The 25,723-nt window shown below is 40.4% G+C and overlaps 1 protein-coding gene across 2 annotated transcripts in view; it reads left to right on the top strand.

The window, feature by feature from the left end:
• The window catches only part of MCC (MCC regulator of WNT signaling pathway), a 1,086,108-nt gene that overhangs the window by 239,984 nt on the left and 820,401 nt on the right, over nucleotides 1-25,723 (top strand). For both annotated transcript variants that reach the window (XM_053701549.1, XM_053701547.1), the window contains exon 3: nucleotides 5,605-5,813. In XM_053701549.1, the coding sequence (XP_053557524.1) occupies nucleotides 5,605-5,813 (209 nt within the window). The remainder of the gene's footprint in view (nucleotides 1-5,604; nucleotides 5,814-25,723) is intronic.

The raw sequence follows: 25,723 nt of genomic DNA, 5'->3' as shown, positions 1-25,723 counted from the left end.
ATATATATATATATATATATAAATATATATAAATATATATGTATGTATAGGTGTGTGTGTATATATATATATATATATATATATATATGTATATACTAGCTTTGCTCGCATGGATTTTGTGATTTGTAAAAAAATAGCGTAAAACCCGACCACTCGCAACGACATGTGCTCTCACATGTGTGCCCGTTCAGGTTGCACACTTGCTGACATGAACTTCTTGAGTTTTCGTTCATTGTCGGTTTTTCTCGTAATCTAAATACCAATTTTCAAGTCTGTAACATCTTTAGTTTTTGAGATATAGGTATCCTCATAAATCACCCCCCCCTTTTTGACCCCCCTTAAGTGGAGTTTGGGGAAATGGTAAAACACGTGTTAATTTATTTTTCAAGGAGAATCAAAATACCAAATTTCATGTCTGTAACAGCGTCGGTTTTTGAGATATAGGGGCATATTTATCAAGCCGTCAACCACAAATACGCTGGAATCCCCCTCTCTTTCTCTCTCTTCCCTCTCTCTTTTGATCTGTCTCTCTTGCACGTGCGCGACCGCGCCTGGTCCCGCTCACGCCGTGGACAGCAGATCAGGTAGACTGTCTCTACTGTGCATGACAGCTTCGGACAAACACACTTGGCCTTTTATATTAAAGGATATATATATATATATATATATATATATATATATATATACACATATAAATTCATTAAAATTATGGTGGAGATAAAAGTCTGAGATTAAAATCCTGCATGTCAGAAAAGTAAATCAATAAAAATTGTTGCATAGGAAATTAGCACATCTAGGCAAGGGTTCCCGCTTTCTTTTACCCAGGAAAACTCCATATGCACTGTTACCAATACACAAGAGGATTCTGGGTAAGATATGCAAATTAGATATTCAACATCTCAGATTTTTTGCTTCATACTGTGTTAAAGGGACAGTATACGCCAATTTTCATATAACTGCATGTAATAGACACTACTATAAAGAATAATATGCACAGATACTGATATAAAATTCCAGTATAAAACCATTGAAAAGGCCCTTTACACAAACAGGAGCAAGCTGGAGTAGGTATACGTCGGTGTTCTCCTAAAACTTTGGGACTTGGCTAGGAGTCTGAAAATCAGAGCAATGTTATTTAAAATGAAGCAAAACTATCCATTTAAAAATAAAATAAACTTTATGCGCTATATAAATAGATAATCTACAAAACATTTATGAAAAGAAAAACCGAGTGTATAATGTCCCTTTAACACACAGCGATTCACTAATAGGGAGAGTGCAGAAAATACAGAAATCACTGCTAGACAGCCTGTTTTGTTCTTGTTGGAACTTATCAATAGCAGCTAAGTTTTCCTGGGTCAAAGCAAGCGGGGATACTTGCCTAGATGTGCTAATTTGCTATGCAATAATTTGTATTGAGATGTATGTTTAAACACCTGAAAGTGATGCAGCATAGCTGTAAAAAGCTGACTAGAACATATCACCTGAGCATCTCTATGTAAAAAAGAAAGATATTTTACCTCAAAATGTCCTAAGTATTCAAACCCCATTGCAAAGGACTTTAAGCAGCAAATCGGTAAGTCTGTCCCGGGACAAGCAAGGGAGTGAGCCTCGTGCACACTCGTGTTATTTCTCTATTCAGTTTAAGGAAGTTTACTATGAAATCTCATGAGAGTTAAGTCAAATCTCATGAGATCACAGTAAAAGAGTTCATGATCTCAGCACCGTTGATGCTGATTGGCTGCAGTTAATTTCTTCATGTTTTTTTTTTTACCTGCAGCTGGACAGCAGCTGAAGTATAACTTTTTACACAGAACTTACTCTGGTGAGCTGAGGAAATTGTGAGATAAAATATCTTCCTTTTTTACATAATGATTCTCAGGTGATATTTTCCTGTCAGCTTTTTACAGTTATACTGCAATACGCTCTCCGTATTCAGCATTGCACCAGCAGCTCACAAGAGCTGCTGGTGCAACGCCGCCCCCTGCAGACTCGCGAGCCAATCGGCCACCAGCAGGGGGGTGTCAATCAACCCGATCGTACTTGATCGGGTTGATTTCTGGTGATTCCTGTCCGCCTGCTCAGAGCAGGCGGACAGGGTTATGGAGCAGCGGTCTTAAACACGGGCCCACAAGCTCCCTACGGAGCTTGTTAAATGGGCCCCATAGTCTCTAAACGTTTGGTGGAGTAGGGATAATGGTCTGGGGCTTTTTTTTTGGGAGGGGGGAGGGTTGGACTTGAAACCTTTAGTTCCACTGAAAGTCTAGCCATCTTTTTGCTTCCAACTTTGTGTCAACAGTTTTAGGAGGCCCAGCATGACTGTGCCCCATGCACTAAACCAGGTCCATGAAGACATAGTTTGGTGAGTTTGGTGTGGAGGAGTTCAAGTGGCCTGGACACAGCCCTGACCTCAACCCATCTGAACAGCATTAGGATAAAATTAAATGCTGATTGCGAGTCAGGCCTTCTTGTCCAACATCAATGACTGACTTTACAAATTATCTTTTGGCTGAATGGGCACAAATACATACTTCAAAATCTTGAAGAAAGCCTTAGCAGAAAAATAGTGGCAGTTATAGCAGCAAATGGGGGTAACTCTATATTAGTGCCCATGGTTTTGGAAAGGGATGTCTAGCAAGCTCTTATAGGTGTGATGATCAGGTGTCCACATAATTTTGGTCATATAGTTTATCAACATGAAGATATAATTTTGAAGCAGGTTTTGGTGTTGCTCAGTATTCCATGCTTTCAGATAATTCACATCTGTATTTCCAGATGGCTTTGGCAAAACTCCAGTCTCCAAAATTGCTCCTCCATGTAATTTTCCCTCTCACTGCTACAGAGAAGTACACTTTCCTCTTTGCTAAGTTGACTTCTGGTTAGGACCTTTTTTTTCTTGCCCAGGAAAATGTCCTTGTATGTCTTCCCTTATAGATTTTATTAAGGTTAAAAAGACATTAAACACCACATGTTTTGATGTAAAAATTCTGATTGTTCCATACTCACTAGAGAAGCCCAAAATCAAAGTCTGTAACCTGCAAATGCTGCAAATACAATAGCAGTTTTAGCCAATTTGCAGCATTTTGAAAACTTAGGTATAATCATTTGCTTTTTGGCCTCTTAAGGGAGCATGGGACAAAGCAAATTTTTTACTTCTTCCACAACATATAAAAAATAATGGTGCACTCTTAACAAGACTTCCTTCATTTTTTTTTTCTTTTCAATCTTGATTGAAATCGAATTTGATACTTCTGCACCACTATTTTGTAGTACACGGGAGTGTTGTAAAAAGGGTCAAATTTGATTATATAATACATTTTTACATGTACTAGATGCTATGCAATACTATTGGAAGACTTAGGTTTTTGCGTGGTTGTGTACATCTTTTCCAGAATCAACTGTACAGAAAATAGAACCCACATTTGATTGGATGCCTATTAGTTATGCGTCAATGAGCCTTCCCATGAAATCTCAGTATAAATCTAAGCATACTGGTTCATCATTTTTATGCTGTAGATCATATGTTGCGTAAATACGTAACTTCCTAAAATTCAGAATCCTCCTTGGGGCTGTACTTCCTCTCTTTATCAAGGACTCTTTTTTGTGAAATTTAAGAGTAGGAAGCGCAATTACTTTGTATCTGTTCATAAAACATGCCAAGCAGGAAACTAATTAAAATATAATATACAAACTGTGCTGGTCATGGGCACCAAAAGTGTTCACAAAGTGTCAGTTTCTAAATTGTGCAACTCTCTGAATTGTGTGTACACAACGTACACCTGCTTACATCAGTGAAAGAGTGAAAGGTGGCCTTGTTGTCCCTACCAGCTAAATATGTTTGCTTTAACAGAAGCAGCGTTTCATAGCAAGGTTATGCGGACCATTCTTTCTCTGACTTTTTTTATTGTACACATTTAAAGCAGACTCATATGAAGGCTGGAACCACTTGGTAGAAAATGTCTAGATTGTGTCTAACAGAGTCAGTCATATAGCTGTGCTTGAATGTACTCAACTAGAAAGGAGAAGAGGTATATGTAGGAATGTGACACCCAAACCTAAAGACTTATATGGTAGTTGAGGCCATATGCTCACCAGTACTGATATAGTTCTATTTTAAATATGAATAAACTAATTTACAGGCAATTATGGTTATGTGTTTGTTCTAGTTTACATTTACATTTAAAGGGACATGAAATCCAAATATTGTATTTTGTGACTCAGACACAGCATACAATTTAAATAAAAGTTTTCAATTTACTTCTTTTATCAAATTTGCTTTGTTCCCATGGTACTCTTTGTTGAAGAGATACCTAGGTAGGTATCTATATCACTACATGTCAGGAAATAGTACTGCCATCTTCTGCTCTCGCGTAAGGATTCTTCTTTGGGGGCTCACCACCTGTGTATTTTTTTGTAATTTATTATGCCCTATTAAAAGTTACTTTTTATTGCACTGTTGATGTTTTTGAGTGCAACTGCACTGTTCTGTCTAAATGATCAAGGGGTTTAAAATTGCATGCTCTATCAGGAAAAAAAATGGGTTTCATGTCCCTTTAATACAATTTTGAATATTTTTCACTAGTCTGTAAATGGGAACAATGACTTTATATTATGTAGCTCTGTACTTCTAATGATTTCTTTTTCTAATGCTTTTGAGGCTATATTTCCCAATAAATAGCACAAATCATTGTATTAACAATCATTTCTGGTCTGCATTATCATTTTGTGCACATAAACCAAAATAGCTATTTCAACTCACAATTGTCCCACAATTTGCAGGATAATCCCAAATTAGGAATTAATTTGTGCTGCACTTCTTTCTGCTGTTGATGTCCCTTTAATAGGAACCCTGGGACTCCCTAAATATTTACCCATAATGCTCAATCTTTACACAGATCACTAATGGCTTAGACCATTGTTTCTCAAGTTTTTTTGTAGCAAGCCCTCTAGGCATACATTTTTGACATAGGTACCTAACTGCAGCACATACATTTTATTAGGTTGAAAATAAGAGGCAGTCGTGTATACAGATATATTATTTTTCTTTTTTCATACATTTATTTCAAAATCCTGAATGCAAATGCAGCAAATACATTTGGAAATATCAGAACAACAGATAATAAAGAAACTAATATTCATGTAACTGCATCTACCTTCATCACATACACTGATTATTACTGTCATGTAATTGGGTTACATTCTATGGATTTCCCTACAGCTGTGTCAGTCACAGTAAGTGAACAGCTGACCAGACCTGGCATTGACTTAGAATCTGGCCTTTTAGAGATGCTTTAGAGTAGAAATGAGGAGAATAATAGAGGGGCAAGCCCTTACCACTACTACATGTACAGTACCACAGGGGTACATGAACCACAGTTTGAGAAATAAGGACTTGGACCAACCGTTTGATCACATAACTATGCCACCTCACGCACTCACATTTATTCAGGAATATATGCAGTTGTAAAATGTGTTCATTTATCATCATATGATATTTTACTTCAGAAAACATCACATATTAAATAGCTTTGTCTGAACACATAGTGTGAGGGGCTGCTTTTGCATGTGTTCTAACCATGACATCATTTTGTCCAACTCTCACAGGTGCCTTATCTGGAGTACGGGAAAGCTGGGAATATGACTCGGGAGCGCGGGATCTCCAGAGCCCTGAGCCGAAGATGGATTTAATCATGCAGAAGTTCTTAGAATTTGGAGGCAAAACTATGACTCAGACGGCCCTGCAAAAACGTCTTTGTCAGACTTCCAGCCTAAGCAATAACGTGGGGGGAAGCTATCTGGAACTTGCCAACACAGTAAGTTACATTTGTTTATGCAGTATGTTTAGTTACAGTTGATTTGAAAGATGTTATAACCAAGACAGCACCGTAAGGGGATATGAAATGTCCCAATTTGCCATCATGAGTTAAAATGTTGCAAGTTGTAAACTTCGCAAAACCATCTTTAGAGTGAAAAATATGTAAGCCAGGGTTATAAGAAATGTTTGATTTTGCATCTAAAACAGTTATATTCTACCTCAGGGACATTAAACTTCCATGTATGTAAAAGATCATTATTTAAAATGTTTAAAATATTTTTCTGCATGGACTTCCGGTGGGCGGGCAAAGAGTGAGGACGCAGGTAGAAGGAGCTCCGGAGACATAGACTGATAAACTCCTAAATCCTACACCTCAATAGCCCACAAAGCTCGCCAACCTTGACAGGTGACCTACTGGACCTGTCCGGACATTATTGCAGCACGGAGTCAAAGCCAACGGCTCCCCCACCGGAACGAGATATCGCTAATAAGAAAAGTCGCGGCCGCGACGAAACAACTGCTAACACCTCACTGCTGCTCAGATTTCACCGCACTCAGATAACCTACCGTACCGGTCTTATAAGCTGCCAAGACAAACGCTACTAAGACCGAGGAGTGGCGGAGTGAGAGACCGGAGAAAAGCATAGAGGGGAGCCGCCATCTTGGAAACACCGCGGGTAAGAAACCGGGGCACTTAACATACAGCAAAACACTTTAAGGGCTGCGAACAAAACATAGCCAGACTCCCCTGCTGTGTGGTACACATAAACTCTGGCATTGCTACCCGTACAGCCATACGACAGGCCAATCTTAAACACTTTTAGGCGAACTCTAAGCCACGTGGGCTGGCCTACACTGAGTACAGAGACGCTCCAAATACATGCACCGACCCGGTGTTACTACACATTGGGGAAATAGAAGTCCTATCACTGAGGAATGGCAAGCGGGAATAAAAGTTTGAAAGCAGACACCCTCAGGCGTAGGGATCGACTATAAGCCACATCCGAATGGACAATAAGACAAATAAAGAGAGAAGAGGGCTGACTATGCCGATTTTCTATATGGCTCTGAAAGATACTGAGAATAATGCTCGATTTCTGGTTATGAAATAAGCCTTTCACACTGCGCTGCACCCCCCGCAATCCATACCTTTTTACGGCACCTAGAGCCACTTACAGCGCAAACCACTTTCCCTGAGTGGAGGCACATTGCATGCAGAGGTACTACTCCAGTTTTGTGAAGACCACTGGTACAATGTCGAGCAGACAGAAACACCAAGACAGAAAAACCAAAGCAGTAGCAGAAATTCATACTGCTGAGGTTATGGCCACAGATGCTGCAGATGAAGAGACATTGGACACCCACCCTATAGTGTCCCAAATATCAGCCCTGTTCCTGCCTAAAATAGAACAACTACAAACGGGAATGGATACTCTGTCATCTGAGTTTAAATCGTTCTCCTCAAGGCTCCAACATGTGGAACAAAGGGTGGGAGATGGAGAAATTAGGCAGCGAGAAAACTCCAGCAAAATAATAGCGCTTGAGGCCCAAAACAAGTTATTAACTGATAAACTCGACGACCTCGAAAACCGCTCAAGGCGGAACAACCTGCGCATTGTGGGACTGCCAGAAACTATTTCAAGCACTGACCTCCTAGAATTTGCAGAAAAAACCTTGCCCACTCTCTTGCACCTCTCATCTGAGGATATACCATGTGTAGCTGAGAGAGCCCACAGAATAGGGATCATTAACCAAGACCCAAAGACAACCAGGGGACCCAGACAAGTGATGATACGCTATCTTAATTTCAAAGATAAAATCACGATCTTGAGAGCCTATCGACAATGTTCCCCACTGCTGTTTGAGGGGAAAAAAATCCTCATCTTCCAAGATTACTCTGCCGAGATCTCCAGGAGAAGAAGGGAGTTCTCTCCCTACTGCAAATCGCTGATTGAGGCAGGGAGATCTGTGTCCCTGCTGTTCCCAGCAAAACTTAAACTACAGACTCAGCAGGGAATTAAGTTTTTCGATGACCCTAAACATCTGCGAAAGTTCCTGAGACTTGAACAAGAGCTAGCTGACAAGGAAACCTGAAAGGATGGAGAACCCAATCTGAGGGACTGGTAACATGCTAAGACCTGTTGATAAGCACTGAGAGGGAGGAAAATTAGAAAAATTTACTATTGAGACACCCACATTTACATGAGTCTACCTCACTAGAAGACTTTATGGAAGGGAACACCCCTCTCCCTCATTATGTTAATAGCTTTTGTTGTCTTTCAGTGGTTAATATGGTAACATGAACGCCTTTGGGAATATGTTTGTTCATTTGTTCTGTTTCATACTGCAAATACCTTTTAGCTTATAATTTTGGTGAGCGGCCAGTAGAAAAGTATTAGAGGCTACTGAATGACATGCTTGATTACCTAGCTCTAGCTCCCAAGCTCCCCCACTATGAAGGTCATTCACCTAAGGAGAGGGTACCCTCCAGCACACTACTAGTTCCAGTGCCCCTATACATTATACTCTCCTCCTATGCTGGCCCCCGCTGGCAGGCAGGCGGAGAGGATCACATGCTAGAACTGATAGGCTGATTTCCACCAATACAAATTACACATACGGGAGACACATACTCTGAGGAGAGGTGACCCTTTCTGGCACTAGAAAATAGAGGGATGCGAAACACGAAGATAGTCACAACCACATCATTTAGGTAGAGACCTGACCTGAACAACTGAGGGGAAAATCATTCTCAACATACCAAAGTAGTACAACTAAAGGGGATAAAGTGCAGCAAAGTAATGAATAAGTTTATACACAGTTATTGAATTAGACGCTAAGTGATTGCTATTTCAATGGAAAGAAAAAAACAATTGGTTCTGTTTTCTAAAAGCTATCTGCTGAAATGTCTGTTTAATTTGTCTTCAATGTTGTTAATTGTGTTGTTTTTATTTTTAGTTAGCTGGCACAATGCTCTCCTCTTCCCCCGGGACTCTCCGACAAAGGGAAATGTTCTTAGTCTGAAATCTGGTGGTAAAGTACAAACAAGACACCTAAAATGTTTCTTACACAATGTGTTATCGGACCTACGTGTAATCAATTTCTTACCCTACATCCCATCCACAAACCGAGTTACAGATGACACATAACCTACATATTATGAGCTGGAATGTGGGAGGCATAACCTCTCCGCAAAAACGCAGATCTATCCTGCGTTACCTAAGATCTAGAAAAGTTGACATAGCCATATTAGAGGAAACACATTTGACGAACCTTGAACACAAAAAATTGCAACAGGGCTGGGTGGGAGAAGTTATATACACCCCATACGAACTGAGACGAGCTAGAGGTGTGGCTATACTACTTAGAAAACACCTGACGTACACTATCACTAAGACCGACATAGATCAGGAGGGGAGATTTGTAATGCTTCAATTAGAGGTCATGGGAGTCCCCTTTGCTCTGGTAGGAGTGTATGGGCCACAAAGACAGAAACAACATTTCTGGAGGGGATTGCACGCTAAGATAATGCAGTTTACCACGCTGCCCACTGTTGTCGGAGGAGATTTCAATATTGCTCCTCAGGTCCCTGCCGATAGATTTTATAACCCAGATAAGAAAGCCGTTACCCCTCAGAGTTTTAGAAACTCCAAAAAAGAATCCCTAATACTTCATAATTTCAAGAAAACCTTAGGGCTACAAGATATCTGGAGAGCCAGATACCCGGAGCAGAGGGATTTTACCTGCATGTCAGTAGCAAAGGACACCATGGCCAGACTCGATTATTTTCTGATATCCACAGAGCTATGCCCCAGAGTGTTGGGAGCTGAGATAGACCCAATAACGATCTCAGACCATGCCCCAGTAGCAGTCAAGATCCAACTTAGTCCCGGGAGGGGGAAAACCAATAGGTGGGTGTTCCCAGCGTATTTATGTAAAGACCCCAACTTCTATAGACACATCCTAGGGGAATGGCTGGCATTTGCAGAGACCAATCAATTGCATGCAGGTGACCCTATACTGTTCTGGGAAACAGCTAAAGCTGTCTTGAGGGGGGTTATCTCGGCTTACGCCGCAAACATCAAGAAAAAGAGCAGGGCACAGTCAGAACTCCTACTAGCACAGATCTTAAATGCGAGGAATAAATATCTTAGGAACCCAAACACAATCAACAGACTCAAATACAAGGACATTAAGCGAGCAAGAGATGACTATATACTCCAACAAACCAACAAAACACACTCTAAAATACAGGCTAGGTACTATAGGTTCGGAGGCAAGACGGGAAGACTGCTAGCGAGAATGACGAAATTATCGACAAAAAGAAATCCTATACTGGCTATTAAGCGGGGCGACGTAGTTTTGAATAGGGAGGAAGACATCCAAAGGGCATTTACTGACTTTTACAAAGATCTCTACTCACCACAGGAGGTACTGCCAAGGGATATGGACAGATTCTGGGAACAGTTGCGGATACCAATGATTGACAGAGCCCAACTTGACAGCCTCAATAGCCCCGTTACTTTGAACGAAATTCTGACCATAATTAAGGATCTAACATTAGAGAAAACTCCAGGGCCTGATGGCTTGCCAGCAGAGTTTTATAAAATAATGGGAACCGATATAGGCCCGACTTTGACGCAGCTGTTCAATGGTCTCCTCAGTGGTGAAGTTAGACCCTCCCCCAGGTTTGCGGAAGCCAATATCAGTATTATTCCAAAGGAGGGTAGAGACCCCCTTTTAACTCAGTCATATCGTCCTATTTCCCTGCTTAATCAGGACTACAAAATCCTAACTAAACTCCTTGCAAACAGGCTAGCAAATATACTCCCGACATTAGTACACGAGGATCAGACGGGTTTCGTTAAGGGGAGATCTTCAGTACTTAACATTCGAAGAGTCCAAACAATTATCCAACACTATTGGAACATAACGCAACATAACCAGAACATAGCGACACATGACGAGGCAGCCCTACTATTCTTAGACGCTGAAAAAGCCTTTGACAAGGTCTTGTGGGAACATTTATACACCACCATGGGCAAGATGGGCATCGAAGGTGCATTTGTCAGGGCCATTGAGAATCTTTATAGAGAACCCCAAGCATCCCTCCTAATCAATGGCACACCTACCAGACCCTTCACACTCCATAGAGGCACTAGACAGGGCTGCCCCCTCTCCCCACTCCTTTTTGACCTGGCTATAGAGCCCCTGGCAATAAAAATTAGGCAGACAATGCAGGGGATGCGCATAGGCGAGTCGACCTTGCATGTCTCGATCTTTGCTGATGACATGGTGTTATACGTACAAGACCCTCAAAAAAATATTCCAAAATTGATGGAAATAATTAATGAATTTGGCTTAGTCTCTGGATACAAAGTCAACACTGACAAAACTGAACTACTCTGGTTATTGTCAAAAGGTAAAAAACAAATTCCCGGCTATGACTTTAGGATAGTGGAGGGTAACTTCAAATATTTAGGTATTACACTACACACAGACCCACGCAGATGGTACTCTATTAACTATGGTCCCTTGCTTAAACAATTAGACAGCCTGATTGGGGGGTGGACTTCGCTGCCCTTGAACCTATCGGGAAGGGTGGGACTTATAAAGATGATCTATTTCCCCAAACTGCTTTATTTTTTCCAGACTCTGCCAGCAATACTGCGAAAATCAGACTTAAATCACATTAAGGGAAAGGTGCTTCAATTTATTTGGAACAACAAGAAACACAGGGTCAGTTTTCTCAAGCTTACCGCCCCAAGGGAGATGGGGGGATTAGCACTACCAAACTTTGAACTATACAACTGGGCGGCCCAATGTAAATTTGTTATTGACTGGCTGACGGGACGGGGAAAGTTCTCTGACCCCAGGTTGGAAAATGAACTGACGAAACCATGGGCTTTAGAGATGATCCCACACATGACCCAAACCCAAGCGACCAAACACTTAAAAGACATGGAGCTCCTGGCCCAACCGGCGAGAGCTTGGAGACAGTTTTGCAAGACACTAGGGGGCAACCACAGATTGACCGCATATTTGCCATGGTGCGGCAACCCTGAGTTCCCTGCAGGTATATCGACTAAAGCTTTTCTTCAGTGGAAGAGCCAGGGACTTCGCACAGTAGGTCAAACAATGACAAGGGAGGGGGGACTCATGCAGACTTTTGAAACCCTAAGAACCACGTTTGACCTGCCCAGAACACATCACTACGCTTACTTGCAAGCCAGACATTACTTTGACACACTACGGAGGGAGGGGAACAACAGAGACCAAACAGCTATAAAACAAAGCATAGAATTAGCTCGATATGGCATCACCTCTATAGCACCATTGTACACAAAGATGAACAGACTAGCGGGGACAACCTGCATAGACAAGATAGCCTCCATTTGGAGTGATAGGCTTGCAAAAGTTGTGACAGCGGTGGAAGTTGAGAAAAGCATCAGTAGAGTAAAGTCAGCAACTCTCTCCTCAGAGGTGAGAGAATCCCATTTTAAGCTAATACACGACAGCTATGTTACCCCTGGGAAATTCCAGAGATGGAAGGCAGACAGGGACAGTAAGTGTCCTAGGTGCAGTCTGATAGATGCGGATATTGAACACATGGTGTGGAACTGTCCTAAACTAGTCAGATTCTGGAAGATGACGGCACACTGGGTAAAGACAAAAATACAATGCCCCTGTGGGGATTGGACATTTCAGAATGTAGTATTCCTTGACTTTTTAGGCCTACCCAAACATATTAAACTACTTATCTCTAATATAGTATTGATGGCGAGACATCTGATCTTCCAAAATTGGCTCAAACGAAACCCACCCACTGTTACACAGCTAAAGCAGGCGTTGCTAAAGCAACTTTTTATTGAGCAAGCAGACGGCTTAGGAGACATGAATGCTAGGGTTCGGTCCTTCTTTAACAAATGGGGACCCTTTATTCACACACTACCAGATACTTCGCGTACTATAATCATTGCACCATTTAAGAACACAGAGTACGTTTTAGAGGCAACATTGCGAGGAGACTGGTAGACTAGTTCGGAGAAGTTCCCGGGGGGGGGGGGGGGAGGAGGTGGTCGGAGAGTGAATTATGCCAGCTGAGAGTTAGGAAGTTAATATTATTTTGTGTTTAAGGTTAAAAGAAAAATTGTGCACGATGGAAATTTGTTTTTGTTTTTTCTTTTGCTCTTTTCTTTTATCACTTTTCAAGACCCAGGCTACAGTATTGACATGACAACTGTTTTATAATTGATGTTATCATTTGCCATGTAATCATATACCACGTAAATACTACCGAATGTAATTACTTCTATCTGTCTGTTGCACTTGAAAAATAAAGATATTTAAAAATATTTTTCTGCATAAAGGTTCAGTAAACTCAAAATGTAATCTAGCATAAAATGTTTATTTAAGGAAGATAACACCATACTGCAAAGTGTTTAGAGATACCTCTAACAATTGTGCTTGTTCTGCTCCCCCTATAGAGACTGGAGTGCCCATATTGTAATGGGACAGTAAAGACAAAATTAAAGGGACAGCCAAGTAAAAAAAAAACATTCATGATTTAAATAGGGCATGTAATTTTAAACAACTTTCCAATGTACTTTTATCACCAATTTTGCTTTGTTTTCTTGGTATTCTTAGTTGAAAGCTAAACCTAGGAGGTTCATATGCTAGTTTCTTAGACCTTGAAGGCCGCCTCTAATCTGAAAGCATTTTGACAGTTTTTCACCATTAGAGGGCGTTAGTTCATGTGTTTCACATAGATAACATTGAGCTCAGGCACGTGGAATTACCTAGGAGTCAGCACTGATTGGCTAAGATGCATGTCTGTCAAAAGAACTGAAATAAGGGGGCAGTTTGCAGAGGCTTAGATACAAGGTAATCACAGAGGTAAAAAAGTATATCAATATAACTGTGTTGGTTATGCAAAACTGGGGAATGGGTAATAAAGGGATTATCTACATTTTTAAACAACAACAATTTTGGTGTTTACTGTCCCTTTAAACTTGATTCTTCATGATTCAGATAGAGAACTCAGTTTTAAACAACTTCTATTATCAAATTTCTTGTTCTCCTTTGTTGGAACTAATACCTAAGTAGGCTGATGAACAGCAATGCACTACTAGAAGCTAGCTGGTGATAGGCTGCTGCACATATATGCTCATTGGCTCTCAAGATGTGTTTAGCTAGCACCCAGTAGTGCATTGCTGCTCCTCAACCTGTGTATAATGAAGAGAACAAAGCAAATCTGAAAATAGACATAAATATGAAAGTTGTTTGAAAAGATTAATTTTGACTTTACTGTCATTTTAAGTATGTTGCACTTTATCTGAGCACAAGCTCATTTACATCTGGCCACAGGGACATCAATTTCACAAGGTGTAACCCCTGAGCTGCTTTATTTGCAGCACCATAAATGGTGCTTACAAAATGATATTCCTTTGTATTCAGTGTTTAATTAGTAATTAGATACATGTAATGCATATTTAATCAAACTCATTACAGAATCATCTTAAATCTATTTGTTTTGATTTTGAAACTTATCAGGAAATGAATTTTTTTTTTAACAGTTGGTCCATGGGATATAAGCTCTGTTTTTTTATGTTGATTCATCCTACAGTCATACAAATAAAAAGTGACTTTTTAGTGCATGAACTTTCCTTGGGAAATGGCAACAGAAAAAAATAACTCAGCCATTCTGAAGTCATCTGTATGGGGACATACACATATACAGGGAGTGCAGAATTATTAGGCAAGTTGTATTTTTGAGGATTAATTTTATTATTGAACAACAACCATGTTCTCAATGAACCCAAAAAACTCATCAATATCAAAGCTGAATAGTTTTGGAAGTAGTTTTTAGTTTGTTTTTAGTTATAGCTATTTTAGGGGGATATCTGTGTGTGCAGGTGACTATTACTGTGCATAATTATTAGGCAACTTAACAAAAAACAAATATATACCCATTTCAATTATTTATTTTTACCAGTGAAACCAATATAACATCTCAACATTCATAAATATACATTTCTGACATTCAAAAACAAAACAAAAACAAATCAGTGACCAATATAGCCACCTTTCTTTGCAAGGACACTCAAAAGCCTGCCATCCATGGATTCTGTCAGTGTTTTGATCTGTTCACCATCAACATTGCGTGCAGCAGCAACCACAGCCTCCCAGACACTGTTCAGAGAGGTGTACTGTTTTCCCTCCTTGTAAATCTCACATTTGATGATGGACCACAGGTTCTCAATAGGGTTCAGATCAGGTGAACAAGGAGGCCATGTCATTAGATTTTCTTCTTTTATACCCTTTCTTGCCAGCCACGCTGTGGAGTACTTGGACGCGTGTGATGGAGCATTGTCCTGCATGAAAATCATGTTTTTCTTGAAGGATGCAGACTTCTTCCTGTACCACTGCTTGAAGAAGGTGTCTTCCAGAAACTGGCAGTAGGACTGGGAGTTGAGCTTGACTCCATCCTCAACAGAAAAGGCCCCACAAGCTCATCTTTGATGATACCAGCCCAAACCAGTACTCCACCTCCACCTTGCTGGCGTCTGAGTCGGACTGGAGCTCTCTGCCTTTTACCAATCCAGCCACGGGCCCATCCATCTGGCCCATCAAGACTTACTCTCATTTCATCAGTCCATAAAGCCTTAGAAAAATCATTCTTGAGATATTTCTTGGCCCAGTCTTGACGTTTCAGCTTGTGTGTCTTGTTCAGTGGTGGTCGTCTTTCAGCCTTTCTTACCTTGGCCATGTCTCTGAGTATTGCACACCTTGTGTTTTTGGGCACTCCAGTGATGTTGCAGCTCTGAAATATGGCCAAACTGGTGGCAAGTGGCATCTTGGCAGCTGCACGCTTGACTTTTCTCAGTTCATGGGCAGTTATTTTGCGCCTTGGTTTTTCCACACGCTTCTTGCGACCCTGTTGACTATTTTGAATGAAACGCTTGATTGTTCGATGATCACGCTTCAGAAGCTTTGCAATTTTAAGAGTGCTGCATCCCTCTGCAAGATATCTCGCTATTTTTGACTTTTCTGAGCCTGTCAAGTCCTTCTTTTGACCCATTTTGCCAAAGGAAAGGAAGTTGCCTAATAATTATGCACACCTGATATAGGGTGTTGATGTCATTAGACCACACCCCTTCTCATAACAGAGATGCACATCACCTAATATGCTTAATTGGTAGTAGGCTTTCGAGCCTATACAGCTTGGAGTAAGACAACATGCATAAAGAGGATGATGTGGTCAAAATACTCATTTGCCTAATAATTCTGCACTCCCTGTATATATATAAATTTATATATATATATATAAGTAACAAAAACTTGCACTCGCTGGTCTTATAAACACACTTTTTACTGTGAAAATATAGTGACGTTTCGGGGACAAAATATCTCCTTCCTCAGACCTATATATATATATAGGATGAGACTGCACTCACTGGATTTTGTGCAACTGTTCAGGCTTCTTTATGTACTGTAAGACGTCTGAGGAAGAGTGTCAGAAATGTTCATATAGAGGGTTTCATTGTACACATAAAATTTAATATGAGGTTTCCACAAGTTTCAGATTACAGATCTATGAATTTTTTATTTTTCCAAATATGGTTAATTTGTATGACAGTATAGTATTACTAATCTTTTTTTTTTTATTCAATTTTTCTTTTAATTTTGGAATAATGGAAGCATTCTATATGACTCCCTAAAAGCTTGTGTGTGTGCATATGTGTGTGTGTGTGTATATATATATATATATATATATATATATATACACTGTATATATATATATATATATATATATATATATATATGTGTGTGTGTGTGTGTGTGTGTATATATATATATATATATATATATATATATATATATATATATATATATATATATATATATATATATATATATATATATATATATATATATATATATATATATATATGTATGTACCTAAATTTTCCTCCTTTTCACAAATTCAAGATTTTTCCAAAGCTGTCTGCAAGTCTAGTGTTTTTTGGAATAAGGACAAACAATCTAAGAATCTTTCTTCCTCTAACAAATACCTTGAACCACCAATCCAGATTCTATTCTGTAGACAGTAGGTTATTCCTTTGTCATAAAGCCTAGTCACAGTACGTCCATAATCTCTGTATTCTAATCATAGTTGTCTATGGTTACAGTTTGGGCTTCATGCCAACATTTCCTTGGATGAAGGTTATTCTGGCTTTTTCTGTAAGATCCTATACAGACAGGAGTTACTTTTTTCCCTTAGCCCTTGATCTGGAACCTAGGAGGTGATAGTTCCGGTTCCAGTTTTTTTTAATAAGGTCAAAGATTTTATTCCAATTTGTTCTTTGATCCCACGATAGAGGGAGCTTTATGGCCTATTTTGGATCTCAAAACTTTTACATGTTTCTTAGAATTCCTATTTTCAAGATGGATTCTGTTTGGTCCTTTTTACTCTAGTTCATTGGGGTTCTTTTATGTTCACAATAGATTTGAAAGTTCCTAAATTTTGTCCTTCTGGAAACTATTTTTTAGCAACAGTTTACTGTTTTTTACAGATCTGGTGGGAGAATTAATTTTTCAGAAAGTTTTCTCTCCTCAATTATGAGTTTTATTTCTGAGAATCCTTGTTGACTGTATCATGCAACATTTTCTTACCAATCAATATAGAGCTAAGTTCAAACAGCTTGACAAGCTGCCAGTTCTTCCATTATCTTTTCTATGTATGGAAGTTACTGTTGCATGGTTTTACCATTAGATGTGGTTTTCCTTCGCTTATTCTATAGTAAAGGGATTACAATATGTTTTCTTTGTAATCTTTTTGGGCTCCACTGAAAAAAGTGTCTTTGTCTTAGTTGTTTATTCTCCACTCCAGTTTTCTGGGCGTGTTATTTTTTGTCCCTCTTGGACAATAATTTCTCTAATGCCAGTCTTAGGAGTTGGGGTGTAGTCTAGGAATTGAGGAGAGTGCAGGGAATAGGTTTACTCAGGAGGGGAAGTTACCAATAAACCTCAGATTTATCAAAGGGTGGGAGCTAAGATTTAAAAATCTGCTGCCATCATATTTCATTTTACAAAAATATCCCTTTAAGTATCCCTGGCTCTGGATATTCATCTAAAAAAAGAGAGACTTAAAGTAATAGTCTAGTCAAAATTATCTTTCATGATTCAGATAGAGCATGCCATTTTTAGCAACTTTCTAATTTACTTCAATTATCCATTTTTCTTCATTCTCTTGGTATCTTTATTTGAAAATTTTTATTTGAGAATGTAAGCATAGGAGCCAGCCTATTTTTGGTTCATCACATTGGTAGCACTTTCTGATTGATGTCTAAATGTATCCACCAATCAGCAAGTGCTACCCAGGTGCTGAACCAAAAATGGGCCAGCTCCTAAGCTTACATTCAAATAAAGATACCAAGAGAGAGAAGAAAAAATGATAATAGGAGTAAATTAGAAAGTTGCTTAAATTGCATTCTCTATCTGAATCATGAAAGTTTAATTTTCACTAGACTTCATTAAAACAAGAGACCATAAGGTCTAAATGTAAAATACATAATATATTCACAAACTGTTAGAAACCCCCTTGAAGAAGAAACTCTTCTCCCTGATGAAGAAATTGTAAACTGAAGCAAACCACCTCACAAAAAGTTCACTCCTGGGATGTTAAATGCAGAGAGAGTACAGTACTCAGTTCAAGTCAAATTCAAGCCAGTACCTTCATTGTCCTTCAGATTTTGCTACTAATTAAGACATTTTATGCGTTCCACTGTGTCTGAGTTGTTAGTGGTTATGCCTCTTCCATATAAGCGCCAAAGAGTCTCCAGTAAACAGTTTTTATCTGGCGTTTTGGACACTTCTGAATCTCAGAATCTGAGTCTAAAAGAAACTGTTTAGTAGATCTGATCCTCTAATTCCTCATAATCAGAGGGTAAAATTCTAACTGATAAACAAGACTCGGTTTGTGATAGAGATACTGAATTTTCCTCCTTTATGTTCAAGTATGAACATCTTAGATCTCTTTTGAAGCAGGTATTGTTTAAATTAGGGGGGCAGAATTCTAAACCTTTTGAGGAAGAATCAGTTAAACATTTGGATTTGATTTTCAAGCCATTTGTTTCCAGTCCCTGACACTGTAACTGAAATAATTTCTACGGAATGGTACAGGCCAAGTCTTCCTTTTATTCCAAGTTCTGCAAATCAAAAAGATGTTCCCTTTGCCTTCTACCAGTGGGAAATATTTCAAAATGTAGAGGGTGCAATTTCTTTTCTTGCAAGAAGGACTACTTTTCCCCTAGAGAATAGATCCTTTTTTCAAAGACCCTATGGAAACCTTATAGGAAATTGGTTTCTTTCCACATGAGGGAGTTTATTCAAACAAGATATTTATTCAGTCCAGTAATTAGCATTGTTTGTGTGGCAGCAGCCTTGCCACTTTGGTGTGACAATTTGTCTGAGCTGCTTTCAGAAAATTCTGTTGAGGAAGATCTTCAATCTTGTCTGAAACTTATTAGTTTTGCAAATGCTTTTATTTATGATGCTATTATTGATATCATCAAATTAAATGCCAAAAACATGACTCTGTCAGTCTTGACAAGTAGAGCTTTGTTGCTCAAATCGTGGTCAGCAGAAATGGTATTAAAGTCTAGACTTTTAACTCTTCCTTTTAAAGAAATTATTTTATTTGAACTGTATATAGACACTATTATCTCTTCTGTTACTGGAGGTAAAGGTGCTTTACTCCTTCAATACAAGAAGTTTAATTTTCGTTCCTTACGTCAATCAAGGAATTAAGATTTTTCCAGTCCTTCCTGGAAAACTAATACTTCCTGGAACAAGTCTAAACAGTCCAAAAGTCCCGAATAACAATGAAGGTACAGCCTCCAATCCAGATTTAATTCTGGTAGGGGGCATGTTATGCCTTTTTCAAGGGGCCCAGTCTCAAACTGAATAGGATCCTTGGCTTTTAAACATAGTTTCTCTGGGATACAGGATGTGTTTCAGATCTAGGCCTCCCAGAGGAAGGTTTCTTCTGTCCCATGTGAATAATAGTTCCAGCTCCGATATTAGAACAAGTTTTTTTTTTAATTTAATTTATATTTCCAAAGAAAGAGGGAACTTTCAGGCCAATTCTGTATTTAATAACTCTAAACAAATTTCTCAGAGTCCCTACCTTTAAGATGGAAACAATTCAAACGACCCTTCGCCTTGTTCAACAGGGGCAATTTATGCCCACGATAGAGGTTGCCTTCCTTCAAATTCCTATCCTCAGATCAAATCATCAGTCCTTCGTTTTGCCTTCTAGAACCAACATTATCAGTTTGTTGCTCTTCCATTTGGTCTGGCTACCACTCCCAGGATCTTTACTAAAGTTCTGGGAGACCTCCTGTCTGTAATTCGGGCCCAAGGAATTTCAGTAGTTCCTTACGTAGGCAATATCTTGGTACAGACTCAGTCTTTACCTTTGGCTGTATCTCATACCAATAAACTTTTGTTGTTTATTTGCAATCATGGCTGGAGGATCAACATTCCAAAGAGTCAGACCAGAGTTTACTTTCTTGGAGTTATATTAGACTCAACATCAATGAGACTTTCTGTAACAGATCAAAGGCAATCCAAATTGCAGAAAACATGTGTGTTCTAAGTCTGATGATTGCAGCATCAGACACAATTCCATTTGCTTGATTTCATATGAGTCCTCTTCAGTTATACATGCTTTGTCAGTAGTGCAAGGATTATACTCCTTTTGTATTCAGCTACAACAATTTCTCAGGATTAGAGAACTAATCCATTTTTCAGGGAGTTTTTTTTTTCCGTCCATCCTGTACAATAATCACGATGAAAGCATCTTGGGTAAGGGTGCAGTATGGGGTCTGGGAAAGCACAGGGAGTTTGGTCTTCTCAGGATGCGAGGTTACTAAGAAACATCTTAGAACTCAGTGCTATCTTCAGGGCTCTTCAAAGCTGGCCTATTCTGAGAAAAGAGATTTATTTCCGCTTCCAATCAGACATTCTCACAGCGGTGGAATACATCAATCACCAAGCGGGGGAACTAGCAATTTTCTAGTAATGAAATTTGTCTCTCTAATTTTGTCTTGGGCAGAGAAGTATCTCTTCATCCTGGAGAATCCTCTCTGTATCCGGTAGTGTTCAATTAGATCTTCTATCGCAAAGTCCCTTTTATCATCAAGATCTCAAGTCGGTCAACTTAAAGGTTTGGAGATTGAATGCCTGATACTGCAACAGAGAGGTTTTTCTGATGAGGTGATAGAAACCTTAATCCAAACCAGAAAACTTGTTACTGAAATAAATTATCCAAAGATGTGGAAGACGTTTCTAGAGTGGTGTGAAAAGAATAACTTTAATTGACATTCTTTCAGAATTCCTAAGAGAGAGCTTGAATAAATGTTTATCTGCCAGCTCTCCAGAAGCTCAGATTTCAGCTTTGTCTGTGTTTTATCACGGAAAGGTTGCGAAACTACCTTGTTATTCTATATTTTGTCCAGGCTTCAACCAGAATTCATCCTGTGCTCAAGCCAATTTCCCCTTTGGAATTTGAATTTGGTTCTTAGAATTTTAAAAGCTCCACATTTAGGACCTATGCATTCTTTGGACATTAAAAATTATTTTATGTAACGTTTTATTTTTGGAAGCAATTTCCAGAAAGGTTTCTGAACTTTCAGCTCTTTCTTGTGAACCTCCATATCTTATTTTTCACCAGGATAAGGCGGTTTTAAAGGGACAGTCTACACCAGAATTGTTATTGTTTTAAAAGATAGATAATCCCTTGTTTACCCATTCCCTAGTTTTGCATAACCAACACAGTTATATTTATATCTTTTTTACCTCTGTGATTATCTTGTATCTAAGCCTCTGCAGACTGCCCCTTTATTTCAATTCTTTTGACAGACTTGCAGTTTAGCCAATCAGTGATGGCTCCCAGGTAACTTCACGTGCACAAGCACAGTGTTATCTATATGAAAAACATGAACTAACACCCTCTAGTCGTTAAAAACCTGTTAAAATGCATTCTTAAGAGGCGGCCTTCAAGGTCTAAGAAATTAGCATATGAACCTCCTAGGTTAAGCTTTCAACTAAGAATATCAAGAGAACAAAGAAAAATTGGTGATAAAAGTAAATTGGAAAATTGTTTAAAATTACATGCCCTATCTGAATCATGAAAGTTTTTTTTGGACTAGACTGTCCCTTTAAGAATTACATTATATATTTACTAAAAGTAGTCTCAGCTGATAATATAACTCAAGAGATTATTGTTCCATCTGTCCTCGTCCCACCAGAGGGAGTTCAAGATGTCCTCGTCCCACCAGGGGGAGTCCAAGGATCCTAGGAACTGTGACCGTAAGGGCTAGGCCCACAATAGATCTAAAGCAACAGTTCGTGAGAGAGCCTCAAATATAGCTCAAGCAGGAGATAGTAGCTGTAGATAGCAGAGTGGTAACCTCCAATAGGGGGAGTATAACCAATAAATGATGCAGCAGCAAAATGAGAGTAGAAAAGGTTGTAATACTAATATTAAAATTTATTTAAAAAGTAAAAACATGAGCAACGCGTTTCTCAGTGTCACAGCACTGTTTCATCAGACTACCTTCATCTGTTGCTGTTGCTTTAGATCTATCGTGGGCCTAGCCATCATTTATTGGTTATACTCCCCCTATTGGAGGTTACCACTCTGCTATCTACAGCTACTATCTCCTGCTTGAGCCATATTTGAGGCTCTCTCACAAACGGTTGCTTTAGATCTATCGTGGGCCTAGCCCTTATGGTCACAGTTCCCAGGATCCTTGGACTCCCCCTGGTGGGACGAGGACACCTTGAACTCCCCTGGTGGGACGAGGACACCATCTGTTCCTGCATCACTGCTGGGTCTACCGGACGACTGTGTGGTTCCGGACTGCTTATACTGCACATTAGTGCTTATCATCACGTGAATAGGACTTATACTGCTCCCCTATATTCTATTTGTTACAGTCTGATCTGCACTATGTGGCACCCTCTATTTTTTCCATTATAGATTACCCTCTTCTGTGTCATGGTGTGACACCCCAGAGGAACTGCCTCTAGCCCTGGACTCTGTCGTGAGACTGTACAAGGTTCTACTAATAGGACTATCTCACTTGAGTATATCTCTGGACTTTCCACTCTACCCATATATGTGCGCTTGAGTATATGCGCAAGGTTATTTACCAATACATGTGCCTGGATACACATCATATATGTATGCAATTGTTTTGCACATCTAATTTATATATGTATTTCTGTTCTAGGATATTTTTGTTAATTTGATTGTACATATTTTACTCTTATATTTGCACATCATATCAAGATATTCTTATCTATATTGTGACCCTGATATATTTATTAATCACTTGGTGCCTCTTTTAGATACCTGTTTGGCTCCGGTTGCCATCAGTGTATAGTTTATCTTTTTTATCTGCTTGGCTTAGATATTTGATTCTCAAAGCTTACTTGAAGGCAGGTAAACCAAAATGTCACAAATCACAGGTCATTCCACTAGATCTGTTTCTACTTCTTCAGGCTTCGGTAGAGCAGATTTGTTATGCAGCAAATTGGTCATCCCTACATACTTTTCTTCTTAAATGGAAAGAGTCCACAGCTGCATTCATTACTTTTGGGAAATAAGAACCTGGCCACCAGGAGGAGGCAAAGACACCCCAGCCAAAGGATTAAATACTCCTCCCACTCCCCTCATCCCCCAGTCATTCTTTGCCTTTCGTCCCAGGAGGTTGGCAGAAATGTGTCAGAATTTTTGTTTTTGTCTCTTATGGAGGGTAGTACTCTTCGGCATGGAACAGGAGTTTTAAGTAGTTCTGTCAGTCTCTCAGTGAGGGCCTGGATGAAAGAGTCCGGAGATGCAGGAACTTTCTTTCTGCTAAACCATCCCAACTCATATTAACAGCTCCTCAAGCAATCAGCGTTGTCGAACTTCGCTCCGCTGCCTGCTTTCTTCTCTCAAGTCCATGGCGGAGGCGATGCTACTATTCGTCACACTTGAAAGGCCATGTTCCTGTTCCATGGTGTTGATTCTGGTAAGATCGTTTCATTTTACTTAATTCAATGTACTGTAACGTGAATGTTTTCCGTGAGTCTAAGCTCCTCGCGGTTTTAACTAATAACATAAGGGTCTCAGTAAATCTCTGTTAGATCTTGGAATAAAGGGTTAATATCTCCTGAGGGGGGTTATTGGACAGGGGGGTTTATAATCATGTTTGTTATGTGATTCAACCTGCTTATGTGTGAGGTTTATGGGCTCGTGGTTTGGAAGTTTGAGGCCTTTGGAAGTGACCCAGCTACTTGCAGAGCCTCCTTGTATGTAACCTCTGTGCTACACTGGGGTGTGACTGCCAAACTCCCTGGTATGTAACCTCTGTGCTACACTGGGGTGTGACTGCAGAGCCCCCTAGTACGTAACCTCTGTGCTACACTGTAGTGTGACTGCAGAGCCCTCTAGTATGTAACCTCTGTGCTACACTGGAGTGTGACTGCAGAGCCCCCTGGTATGTAACCACTGTGCTATACTGGGTTGTGACTGCAGAGCCCCCTGGTATGTAACCACTGTGCTATACTGGGTTGTGACTGCAGAGCCCCCTGGTATGTAACTTCTGTGCGATACTGGGGTGTGACTGCAGAGCCCCCTTTTATGTAACCTCTGTGCTACACTGGGGTGTGACTGCAGAGCCCCCTGGTATGTAACCTCTGTGCTACACTGGGTGTGACTGCAGAGCCCCCTAGTATGTAACCTCTGTGCTACACCAGGGTGTGACTGCAGAGCCCCCTAGTATGTAACCTCTGTGCTACACTGGAGTGTGACTGCAGAGCCCCCTGGTATGTAACCTCTGTGCTACACTGGGGTGTAACTGCAGAGCCTCCTTGTATGTAACCTCTGTGCTACACTGGAGTGTGACTGCCGAACTCCCTGGTATGTAACCACTGTGCTACACTGGGGTGTGACTGCAGAGCCCCTGGTATGTAACTTATGTGCTTCACTGGGGTGTGACTGCAGAGCCCCCTGGTATGTAACCACTGTGCTACACTGGGGTGTGACTGCAGAGCCCCCTGGTATGTAACCACTGTGCTACACTGGGGTGTGACTGCAGAGCCTCCTGGTATGTAACCACTGCTACACTGGGGTGTGACTGCAGAGCCCCCTGGTATGTAACCTCTGTGCTACACTGGGGTGTGACTGCAGAGCCTCCTGGTATGTAACCACTGTGCTACACTGGGGTGTGACTGCAGAGCCCCCTGGTATGTAACCACTTTGCTACACTGGGGTGTGACTGCAGAGCCCCTGGTATGTAACTTCTGTGCTACACTGGGGTGTGACTGCAGAGCCCCCTGGTATGTAATCACTGTGCTACACTGGGGTGTGACTGCAGAGCCCCCTGGTATGTAACCACTGTGCTACACTGGGGTGTGACTGCAGAGCCCCCTGGTATGTAACCATTGTGCTACACTGGGGTGTGACTGCAGAGCCCCCTAGTATGTAACCTCTTTACTACACTGGGGTGTGACTGCAGAGCCCCCTGGTATGTAACCTCTGTGCTACACTGGAGTGTGACTGCAGAGCCCCCTGGTATGTAACCTCTGTGCTACACTGGAGTGTGACTTCAGAGCCCCCTGGTATGTTTCCTCTGTGCTACACTGGGGTGTGACTGCAGAGCCCCCTGGTATGTTACCTCTGTGCTACACTGGGGTGTGACTGCAGAGCCCCCTGGTATGTTACCTCGTGCTACACTGGGGTGTGACTGCAGAGCCCCCTGGTATGTTACCTCGTGCTACACTGGGGTGTGACTGCAGAGCCCCTGGTATGTAACTTCTGTGCTACACTGGGGTGTGACTGCAGAGCCCCCT

Source organism: Bombina bombina, chromosome 2 (genome assembly GCF_027579735.1).
Source record: "Bombina bombina isolate aBomBom1 chromosome 2, aBomBom1.pri, whole genome shotgun sequence".
In the NCBI taxonomy this organism is placed as follows: Eukaryota; Metazoa; Chordata; class Amphibia; order Anura; family Bombinatoridae; genus Bombina; species Bombina bombina.
The sequence above is the reverse complement of the archived record's forward strand: the minus strand, read 5'-3'. Positions and strand labels throughout refer to the sequence as shown.